The sequence below is a fragment of the Scyliorhinus torazame genome, unplaced genomic scaffold (assembly GCF_047496885.1).
Source record: "Scyliorhinus torazame isolate Kashiwa2021f unplaced genomic scaffold, sScyTor2.1 scaffold_223, whole genome shotgun sequence".
Classification (NCBI taxonomy): domain Eukaryota; kingdom Metazoa; phylum Chordata; class Chondrichthyes; order Carcharhiniformes; family Scyliorhinidae; genus Scyliorhinus; species Scyliorhinus torazame.
The window spans coordinates 298,087-310,000 of record NW_027307950.1 but is presented as its reverse complement, the minus strand read 5'-3'; the positions used below and the strand labels follow the sequence as shown (position 1 = coordinate 310,000).

The following is an 11,914-nucleotide window of genomic DNA, read 5'->3' as shown; positions in this document are numbered from 1 at the left end:
TTCCGGAACGTTCCGCCCCGTTGAAAACTAAATATTTTGATTCAGGTTCTCGGAGTTCCGAGCTGCGGCATCACAACGGGAAACGAGAATGCGGGGCCTGGGGTCGGAGTGCGCCAGCGCGCGTCAGACGCAGTGCACGCCACGGCGGAATGGCAGCCCCCAGCGGGGCGGCGGTCGTGGAGGGCGGGGGTGGGTGGGTCCGTGGAGGGTGGGTGCGTGCGGGACGTGACTGATTCATCTTTCCGCTTGCAGTTACAGTCAGCTGCGGGCAGGGGGCGACGCCGGTCTGCGTCATTCCTATTCGCGGTATAACTCCGAACTCGGAGGGGGAGTGGGGGGGGGGGGAGTGGGGGGGTGGAGTGAGGGGGGGAGAGTGAGGGGAGGGGGGGGAGTGAGGGGGTGGGGGGAGTGGGGGGGGCGGGGGTGGTAGGGAGCGGGAGTGGGTGAGAGGGGGAGAGGGAGTGGCGGGGTGGTCAGTGGGGGGATGACAGGGTGGGAGGGTGGGGGAGTGGGGTGGGTGAATGGGGGGAGGGTGGGGGGGGAGGGGGGAGGGTGGGGGTGAGGGGGGAGTGAGGAGGGGGAGGGTGGGGGGTGGGGGGGTGAGGGGGGGAGGGTGGGGGGTGAGTGGGGGGGGTGGGGGAGTGGGGGGAGGGTTGGGGGAGTGGGGGGGAGGGGGATGGTTGGGGGAGTGGGGGGAGGGGAGGGTTGGGGGAGTGGGGGGAGGGGGAGGGTTGGGGGAGTGGGGGGGAGGGGGATGGTTGGGGGAGTGGGGGGAGGGGAGGGTTGGGGGAGTGGGGGGAGGGGGATGGTTGGGGGAGTGGGGGGAGGGGAGGGTTGGGGGAGTGGGGGGAGGGGGAGGGTTGGGGGAGTGGGGGGAGGGGAGGGTGGGGAAGGGGGAGGGTGAGGGCGAGAGGGGGAGGGTGGGGAAGGGGGGAGGGTGAGAGGGGGAGGGTGGGGGGGTGAGGGGAGGGGGAGTGGCGGGGTGGTCAGTGGGGGGGGATGACAGGGTGGGAGGGTGGGAGAGTGGGGTGGGTGGGGGGTGAGGGGGAGTGGGGGGGTGAGGGGGAGTGGTGGGGTGAGGGGAGGGGGGAGGGTGGGGGGTGAGTGGGGGGCGTGGGGGAGTGGGGGGAGGGTTGGGGGAGTGGGGGAGGGGGAGAGTGGGGGGAGGGGGAGGGTGGGGAAGGGGGAGGGGGAGGGTGAGAGGGGAGGGTGGGGGGGGTGAGGGGAGGGGGAGGGTGGGGGGGTGAGGGGAGGGGGAGGGTGGGGGGGGTGAGGGGAGGGGGAGGGTGGGGGGTGGTGAGGGGAGGGGGGGTGGGCGGGTGGGGGGAGGGGTGAGGGGAGGGGGTGGGCGGAGGGGGGTGGGGAGGGGGAGGGTGGGGGGAGGGGGGTGTGAGGGGAGGGGGGGTGGGGAGGGGGAGTGGGGGGAGTGTGGGGGAGGGGGAGGGTGGGGTGTGAGAGGGGGAGGGTGTGGGGGGGAGGGGTTGTGGGGGGTGGGGAGGGGGGTGAGGGGGGGGTGGGGGAGGGCGGGGGTAGGGGGAGGGGGAAGGGGGAGGGGGGTGGATGGGAGGGGGTGTGGGGGAGGGGGGTGGGGGGGAGGGGGAGGGGGGAGGGGGGTGGGGGGGAGGGGGAGGGGGGAGGGGGGTGGGGGGGGTGGGGGGAGGGGGGTTGGGGGAGGGGGAGGGGGGAGGGGGGGAGGGGGGGGGTGGGGGGTGTAGGGGAGGGGGGGAGGGGGGTAGGGGGGGGGTGGGGGGGGTGGGGGGACGGGGAGGGTGGGGGGGTGAGGGGAGGGGGAGGGTGGGGGGGGGTGAGGGGAGGGGGAGGGGGGGGTGGGGGGTGTGGGGGGGGGGGGGTGCCTCTGTAATCACAGCTGCACTCAGTACATTGTTCAGCCACAAACCCAGTTTAGTTGCTGTGACTGTTTTATTAATGCAATTTATTGCCATAAAAACACAAATTAAAGTGCTGATTTCTTGGAGCTTTGTCTGTGAAGGTTAGAAGTAGTAAAATATCCATACATGAGTGTGGGACACTGCTCCTGGGTGACCCTGCTGCAGGCTGGGGGGGTGATGCGGGGGTGGGGGGGGGGAGTGGGGGTCACAGTGCACTGTCCCGGGCGGACAAGGCGACGGCCCCCCCAGTCGAACGTTGCAGGGCGCTGATGGCCTCCTGCAGAAAGTCTTTCTGGTAACTACACAGCCCCATCTGATTAATGATGTCCTTCATCTTCTCCATCTGCTCGCCCAGGCTGCCACAGTCCTCCAGCTGGCTCAGGTAGTGGGCGCACATGCGGGAGCCCTCCATCTCGGACTCTGACCCCTGCGTCCGCGCCTTGGTGGACGGCAGCTCCCGGAATACCAGCACGTCGCTGATGTCGTAGCAGGACAGCATGTAGAGGCATTCGCGGGTAGAGCACAGCAGTCTGCTACAGTGCGGAACCTGGGGGCGGGGTGGGGGAACAGAGAAAACAATATGTGCATTTATATAGAGACTGTCACAACCTTCAAATGTCCCCCAGCGATTTACAGACAATACAGTCATTCTTTGTCCTCAGTACTGACCCTCTGACAGTGCGACACTCCCTCAGTACTGACCCTCTGACAGTGCGGCACTCCCTCAGTACTGACCCTCTGACAGTGCGGCACTCCCTCAGTACTGACCCTCTGACAGTGCGACACTCCCTCAGTACTGACCCTCTGACAGTGCGGCACTCCCTCAGTACTGACCCTCTGACAGTGCCGCACTCCCTCAGTACTGACCCTCTGACAGTGCAGCACTCCCTCGGTACTGACCCTCTGACAGTGCGGCACTCCCTCAGTACTGACCCTCTGACAGTGCGGCACTCCCTCAGTACTGACCCTCTGACAGTGCGGCACTCCCTCAGTACTGACCCTCTGACAGTGCGGCACTCCCTCAGTACTGACCCTCTGACAGTGCGGCACTCCCTCAGTACTGACCCTCTGACAGTGCGGCACTCCCTCAGTACTGACCCTCCGACAGTGCGGCACTCCCTCAGTACTGACCCTCTGACAGTGCAGCACTCCCTCAGTACTGACCCTCTGACAGTGCGGCACTCCCTCAGTACTGACCCTCTGACAGTGCGGCGCTCCCTCAGTACTGACCCTCTGACAGTGCAGCACTCCCTCAGTACTGACCCTCTGACAGTGCGGCACTCCCTCAGTACTGACCCTCTGACAGTGCAGCACTCCCTCAGTACTGACCCTCTGACAGTGCAGCACTCCCTCAGTACTGACCCTCTGACAGTGCGGCACTCCCTCAGTACTGACCCTCTGACAGTGCGGCACTCCCTCAGTACTGACCCTCTGACAGTGCGGCACTCCCTCAGTACTGACCCTCTGACAGTGCGGCACTCCCTCAGTACTGACCCTCTGACAGTGCGGCACTCCCTCAGTACTGACCCTCTGACAGTATGGCACTCCCTCATTACTGACCCTCTGACAGTGCAGCACTCCCTCAGTACTGACTCTCTGACAGTGCAGCACTCCCTCAGTACTGACCCTCTGACAGTGCGGCACTCCCTCAGTACTGACCCTCTGACAGAGCGGCACTCCCTCAGTACTGACCCTCTGACAGTGCGGCACTCCCTCAGTACTGACCCTCTGACAGTGCGGCACTCCCTCAGTACTGACCCTCTGACAGTGCGGCACTCCCTCAGTACTGACCCTCTGACAGTGCGGCACTGCCTCAGTACTGACCCTCTGACAGTGCGGCACTCCCTCAGTACTGACCCTCTGACAGTGCGGCTCTCCCTCAGCACTGACCCTCAAACACTGCGGCACTCCCTCAGTACTGACCCTCTGACAGAGCGGCACTCCCTCACTACTGACCCTCTGACAGTGCGGCACTCCCTCAGTACTGACCCTCTGACAGTGCGGCACTCCCTCAGTACTGACCCTCTGACAGTGCGGCACTCCCTCAGTACTGACCCTCTGACAGTGCGGCACTCCCTCAGTACTGACCCTCTGACAGTGCGGCACTCCCTCAGTACTGACCCTCTGACAGTGCGGCACTCCCTCAGTACTGACCCTCTGACAGTGCGGCACTCCCTCAGTACTGACCCTCTGACAGTGCGGCACTCCCTCAGTACTGACCCTCTGACAGTGCGGCACTCCCTCAGTACTGACCCTCTGACCGTGCAGCACTCCCTCAGGACTGACCCTCTGACAGTGCGGCACTCCCTCAGTACTGACCCTCTGACAGTGCAGCACTCCGTCAGTACTGACCCTCTGACAGTGCGGCACTCCCTCAGTACTGACCCTCTGACAGTGCGGTACTCCCTCAGTACTGACCCTCTGACAGTGCGGCACTCCCTCAGTACTGACCCTCTGACAGTGCTGCACTCCCTCAGTACTGACCCTCTGACAGTGCGGCGCTCCCTCAGTACTGACCCTCTGACAGTGCGGCACTCCCTCAGTACTGACCGTCTGACAGTGCGGCACTCCCTCAGTACTGACCCTTTGACAGCGCGGCTCTCCCTCAGTACTGACCCTCTGACAGTGCCGCACTCCCTCAGTACTGACCCTCTGACAGCGCGGCACTCCCTCAGTACTGACCCTCTGACAGTGCGGCACTCCCTCAGTACTGACCCTCTGACAGTGCGGCACTCCCTCAGTACTGACCCTCTGACAGTGCGGCACTGCCTCAGTACTGACCCTCTGACAGTGCGGCACTCCCTCAGTACTGACCCTCTGACAGTGCGGCTCTCCCTCAGCACTGACCCTCAAACACTGCGGCACTCCCTCAGTACTGACCCTCTGACAGAGCGGCACTCCCTCACTACTGACCCTCTGACAGTGCGGCACTCCCTCAGTACTGACCCTCTGACAGTGCGGCACTCCCTCAGCACTGACCCTCTGACAGTGCGGCACTCCCTCAGTACTGACCCTCTGACAGTGCGGCACTCCCTCAGTACTGACCCTCTGACAGTGCGGCACTCCCTCAGTACTGACCCTCTGACAGTGCGGCACTCCCTCAGTACTGACCCTCTGACAGTGCGGCACTCCCTCAGTACTGACCCTCTGACAGTGCGGCACTCCCTCAGTACTGACCCTCTGACCGTGCAGCACTCCCTCAGGACTGACCCTCTGACAGTGCGGCACTCCCTCAGTACTGACCCTCTGACAGTGCAGCACTCCGTCAGTACTGACCCTCTGACAGTGCGGCACTCCCTCAGTACTGACCCTCTGACAGTGCGGTACTCCCTCAGTACTGACCCTCTGACAGTGCGGCACTCCCTCAGTACTGACCCTCTGACAGTGCTGCACTCCCTCAGTACTGACCCTCTGACAGTGCGGCGCTCCCTCAGTACTGACCCTCTGACAGTGCGGCACTCCCTCAGTACTGACCGTCTGACAGTGCGGCACTCCCTCAGTACTGACCCTTTGACAGCGCGGCTCTCCCTCAGTACTGACCCTCTGACAGTGCGGCACTCCCTCAATACTGACCCTCTGACAGTGCGGCACTCCCTCAGTACTGACCCTCTGACAGTGCGGCACTCCCTCAGTACTGACCCTCTGACAGTGCGGCACTCCCTCAGTACTGATCCTCTGACAGTGCAGCACTCCCTCAGTACTGACCCTCTGACAGTGCGGCACTCCCTACTGACCCTCTGACAGTGCAGCACTCCCTCAGTACTGACCCTCTGACAGTGCGGCACCCCCTCAGTACTGACCCTCTGACAGCGCGGCTCTCCCTCAGTACTGACCCTCTGACAGTGCGGCACTCCCTCAATACTGACCCTCTGACAGTGCGGCACTCCCTACTGACCCTCTGACAGTGCGGCACTCCCTCAGTACTGACCCTCTGACAGTGCGGCACTCCCTCAGTACTGACCCTCTGACAGTGCGGCACTCCCTCAGCACTGACCCTCTGACAGTGCGGCACTCCCTCAGTACTGACCCTCTGACAGTGCGGCACTCCCTCAGTACTGACCCTCTGACTGTGCGGCGCTCCCTCAGTACTGACCCTCTGACAGTGCGGCACTCCCTCAGTACTGACCCTCTGACAGTGCGACACTCCCTCAGTACTGACCCTCTGACAGTGCGGCACTCCCTCAGTACTGACCCTCTGACAGTGCGGCACTCCCTCAGTACTGACCCTCTGACAGTGCGGCACTCCCTCAGTACTGACCCTCTGACAGTGCGGCACTCCCTCAGTACTGACCCTCTGACAGTGCGGCACTCCCTCAGTACTGACCCTCTGACTGTGCAGCACTCCCTCAGGACTGACCCTCTGACAGTGCGGCACTCCCTCAGTACTGACCCTCTGACAGTGCGGCACTCCCTCAGTACTGACCCTCTGACAGTGCGGCACTCCCTCAGTACTGACCCTCTGACAGTGCGGCACTCCCTCAGTACTGACCCTCTGACAGTGCTGCACTCCCTCAGTACTGACCCTCTGACAGTGCGGCGCTCCCTCAGTACTGACCCTCTGACAGTGCGGCACTCCCTCAATACTGACCCTCTGACAGTGCGGCACTCCCTCAGTACTGACCCTCTGACAGTGCGGCACTCCCTCAGTACTGACCCTCTGACAGTGCGGCACTCCCTCAGTACTGACCCTCTGACAGTGCGGCACTCCCTCAGTACTGATCCTCTGACAGTGCAGCACTCCCTCAGTACTGACCCTCTGACAGTGCGGCACTCCCTACTGACCCTCTGACAGTGCGGCACTCCCTCAGTACTGACCCTCTGACAGTGCGGCACTCCCTCAGTACTGACCCTCTGACAGTGCGGCACTCCCTCAGCACTGACCCTCTGACAGTGCGGCACTCCCTCAGTACTGACCCTCTGACAGTGCCGCACTCCCTCAGTACTGACCCTCTGACAGTGCGGCACTCCCTCAGTACTGACCCTCTGACAGTGCGGCACTCCCTCAGTACTGACCCTCTGACAGTGCGGCACTCCCTCAGTACTGACCCTCTGACAGTGCCGCACTCCCTCAGTACTGACCCTCTGACAGTGCGGCACTCCCTCAGTACTGACCCTCTGACAGTGCGGCACTCCCTCAGTACTGACCCTCTGACAGTGCGGCACTCCCTCAGTACTGACCCTCTGACAGTGCGGCACTCCCTCAGTACTGACCCTCTGACAGTGCGGCACTCCCTCAGTACTGACCCTCTGACAGTGCGGCACTCCCTCAGTACTGACCCTCTGACAGTGCGGCACTCCCTCAGTACTGACCCTCTGACAGTGCGGCACTCCCTCATTACTGACCCTCTGACAGTGCAGCACTCCCTCAGTACTGACTCTCTGACAGTGCAGCACTCCCTCAGTACTGACCCTCTGACAGTGCGGCACTCCCTCAGTACTGACCCTCTGACAGAGCGGCACTCCCTCAGTACTGACCCTCTGACAGTGCGGCACTCCCTCAGTACTGACCCTCTGACAGTGCGGCACTCCCTCAGTACTGACCCTCTGACAGTGCGGCGCTCCCTCAGTACTGACCCTCTGACAGTGCGGCGCTCCCTCAGTACTGACCCTCTGACAGTGCGGCACTCCCTCAGTACTGACCCTCTGACAGTGCAGCACTCCCTCAGTACTGACTCTCTGACAGTGCAGCACTCCCTCAGTACTGACCCTCTGACAGTGCGGCACTCCCTCAGTACTGACCCTCTGACAGAGCGGCACTCCCTCAGTACTGACCCTCTGACAGTGCGGCACTCCCTCAGTACTGACCCTCTGACAGTGCGGCACTCCCTCAGTACTGACCCTCTGACAGTGCGGCGCTCCCTCAGTACTGACCCTCTGACAGTGCGGCACTCCCTCAGTACTGACCCTCTGACAGTGCGGCACTCCCTCAGTACTGACCCTCTGACAGTGCGGCACTCCCTCAGTACTGACCCTCTGACAGTGCGGCACTCCCTCAGTACTGACCCTCTGACAGTGCGGCACTCCCTCAGTACTGACCCTCTGACAGTGCGGCACTCCCTCAGTACTGACCCTCTGACAGTGCGGCACTGCCTCAGTACTGACCCTCTGACAGTGCGGCACTCCCTCAGTACTGACCCTCTGACAGTGCGGCTCTCCCTCAGCACTGACCCTCAAACACTGCGGCACTCCCTCAGTACTGACCCTCTGACAGAGCGGCACTCCCTCACTACTGACCCTCTGACAGTGCGGCACTCCCTCAGTACTGACCCTCTGACAGTGCGGCACTCCCTCAGTACTGACCCTCTGACAGTGCGGCACTCCCTTAGTACTGACCCTCTGACAGTGCGGCACTCCCTCAGTACTGACCCTCTGACAGTGCGGCACTCCCTCAGTACTGACCCTCTGACAGTGCGGCACTCCCTCAGTACTGACCCTCTGACAGTGCGGCACTCCCTCAGTACTGACCCTCTGACAGTGCGGCACTCCCTCAGTACTGACCCTCTGACAGTGCGGCACTCCCTCAGTACTGACCCTCTGACCGTGCAGCACTCCCTCAGGACTGACCCTCTGACAGTGCGGCACTCCCTCAGTACTGACCCTCTGACAGTGCAGCACTCCGTCAGTACTGACCCTCTGACAGTGCGGCACTCCCTCAGTACTGACCCTCTGACAGTGCGGTACTCCCTCAGTACTGACCCTCTGACAGTGCGGCACTCCCTCAGTACTGACCCTCTGACAGTGCTGCACTCCCTCAGTACTGACCCTCTGACAGTGCGGCGCTCCCTCAGTACTGACCCTCTGACAGTGCGGCACTCCCTCAGTACTGACCGTCTGACAGTGCGGCACTCCCTCAGTACTGACCCTTTGACAGCGCGGCTCTCCCTCAGTACTGACCCTCTGACAGTGCGGCACTCCCTCAATACTGACCCTCTGACAGTGCGGCACTCCCTCAGTACTGACCCTCTGACAGTGCGGCACTCCCTCAGTACTGACCCTCTGACAGTGCGGGACTCCCTCAGTACTGACCCTCTGACAGTGCCGCACTCCCTCAGTACTGACACTCTGACAGTGCGGCACTCCCTCAGTACTGGCCCTCTGACAGGGCAGCACTCCCTCAGTACTGACCCTCTGACAGTGCAGCACTCCCTCAGTACTGACACTCTGACAGTGCGGCACTCCCTCAGTACTGACGCTCTGACAGTGCGGCACTCCCTCAGTACTGACCCTCTGACAGTGCGGCACTCCCTCAGTACTGACCCTCTGACAGTGCCGCACTCCCTCAGTACTGACCCTCTGACAGTGCGGCACTCCCTCAGTACTGACCCTCTGACAGTGCGGCACTCCCTCAGTACTGACCCTCTGACAGTGCGGCACTCCCTCAGTACTGACCATCTGACAGTGCGGCACTGCCTCAGTACTGACCCTCTGACAGTGCGGCACTCCCTCAGTACTGACCCTCTGACAGTGCGGCTCTCCCTCAGCACTGACCCTCAAACACTGCGGCACTCCCTCAGTACTGACCCTCTGACAGAGCGGCACTCCCTCACTACTGACCCTCTGACAGTGCGGCACTCCCTCAGTACTGACCCTCTGACAGTGCGGCACTCCCTCAGTACTGACCCTCTGACAGTGCGGCACTCCCTCAGTACTGACCCTCTGACAGTGCGGCACTCCCTCAGTACTGACCCTCTGACAGTGCGGCACTCCCTCAGTACTGACCCTCTGACAGTGCGGCACTCCCTCAGTACTGACCCTCTGACAGTGCGGCACTCCCTCAGTACTGACCCTCTGACAGTGCGGCACTCCCTCAGTACTGACCCTCTGACAGTGCGGCACTCCCTCAGTACTGACCCTCTGACCGTGCAGCACTCCCTCAGGACTGACCCTCTGACAGTGCGGCACTCCCTCAGTACTGACCCTCTGACAGTGCAGCACTCCGTCAGTACTGACCCTCTGACAGTGCGGCACTCCCTCAGTACTGACCCTCTGACAGTGCGGTACTCCCTCAGTACTGACCCTCTGACAGTGCGGCACTCCCTCAGTACTGACCCTCTGACAGTGCTGCACTCCCTCAGTACTGACCCTCTGACAGTGCGGCGCTCCCTCAGTACTGACCCTCTGACAGTGCGGCACTCCCTCAGTACTGACCGTCTGACAGTGCGGCACTCCCTCAGTACTGACCCTTTGACAGCGCGGCTCTCCCTCAGTACTGACCCTCTGACAGTGCGGCACTCCCTCAATACTGACCCTCTGACAGTGCGGCACTCCCTCAGTACTGACCCTCTGACAGTGCGGCACTCCCTCAGTACTGACCCTCTGACAGTGCGGCACTCCCTCAGTACTGATCCTCTGACAGTGCAGCACTCCCTCAGTACTGACCCTCTGACAGTGCGGCACTCCCTACTGACCCTCTGACAGTGCAGCACTCCCTCAGTACTGACCCTCTGACAGTGCGGCACCCCCTCAGTACTGACCCTCTGACAGCGCGGCTCTCCCTCAGTACTGACCCTCTGACAGTGCGGCACTCCCTCAATACTGACCCTCTGACAGTGCGGCACTCCCTACTGACCCTCTGACAGTGCGGCACTCCCTCAGTACTGACCCTCTGACAGTGCGGCACTCCCTCAGTACTGACCCTCTGACAGTGCGGCACTCCCTCAGCACTGACCCTCTGACAGTGCGGCACTCCCTCAGTACTGACCCTCTGACAGTGCGGCACTCCCTCAGTACTGACCCTCTGACTGTGCGGCACTCCCTCAGTACTGACCCTCTGACAGTGCTGCACTCCCTCAGTACTGACCCTCTGACAGTGCGGCGCTCCCTCAGTACTGACCCTCTGACAGTGCGGCACTCCCTCAATACTGACCCTCTGACAGTGCGGCACTCCCTCAGTACTGACCCTCTGACAGTGCGGCACTCCCTCAGTACTGACCCTCTGACAGTGCGGCACTCCCTCAGTACTGACCCTCTGACAGTGCGGCACTCCCTCAGTACTGATCCTCTGACAGTGCAGCACTCCCTCAGTACTGACCCTCTGACAGTGCGGCACTCCCTACTGACCCTCTGACAGTGCGGCACTCCCTCAGTACTGACCCTCTGACAGTGCGGCACTCCCTCAGTACTGACCCTCTGACAGTGCGGCACTCCCTCAGCACTGACCCTCTGACAGTGCGGCACTCCCTCAGTACTGACCCTCTGACAGTGCGGCACTCCCTCAGTACTGACCCTCTGACTGTGCGGCGCTCCCTCAGTACTGACCCTCTGACAGTGCGGCACTCCCTCAGTACTGACCCTCTGACAGTGCAGCACTCCCTCAGTACTGACCCTCTGACAGTGCGGCACTCCCTCAGGACTGACCCTCTGACAGTGCGGCACTCCCTCAGTACTGACCCTCTGACAGTGCGGCACTCCATCAGTACTGACCCTCTGACAGTGCGGCACTCCCTCAGTACTGACCCTCTGACAGTGCGGCACTCCCTCAGTACTGACCCTCTGACAGTGCGGCACTCCCTCAGTACTGACCCTCTGACAGTGCGGCACTCCCTCAGTACTGACCCTCTGACAGTGCGGCACTCCCTCAGTACTGACCTTCTGACAGTGCGGCACTCCCTCAGTACTGACCCTCTGATAGTGCGGCACTCCCTCAGTACTGACCCTCTGACAGTGCGGCACTCCCTCAGTACTGACCCTCTGACAGTGCGGCACTCCCTCAGTACTGACCCTCTAACAGTGCGGCACTCCCTCAGTACTGACCCTCTGACAGTGCGGCACTCCCTCAGTACTGACTCTCTGACAGTGCGGCACTCCCTCAGTACTGACCCTCTGACAGCCACCCCCCCTCGCCTCTGCATCTTTTCCCGGCTCCCTTCAATCTGTGACCCCTCTGGTCACCCACCCTCTTGCCCCAGGGAAACACTTTCTCCTCATTTACTCCATCCAAACCCCTCTCGCCATGTCAAACGCCTCGATTAAATCTCCCCCTTAACCTTCTCTGCCCCGGAGGAACAATCCCGGCTCTTCTCAGT

At 62.2% G+C, this 11,914-nt stretch overlaps 1 protein-coding gene across 4 annotated transcripts in view; it reads right to left on the bottom strand.

Moving 5' to 3' along the window:
• Window positions 1–1,914: 1,914 nt before the first annotated feature.
• Window positions 1,915–11,914, bottom strand: part of LOC140405782 (F-box only protein 24-like) — a 293,160-nt gene continuing 283,160 nt past the window's right edge. For all 4 annotated transcript variants that reach the window (XM_072494211.1, XM_072494212.1, XM_072494215.1 and 1 more), the window contains one exon: window positions 1,915–2,436. In XM_072494211.1, the coding sequence (XP_072350312.1) occupies window positions 2,095–2,436 (342 nt within the window). In that variant the 3' untranslated portion in view covers window positions 1,915–2,094. The remainder of the gene's footprint in view (window positions 2,437–11,914) is intronic.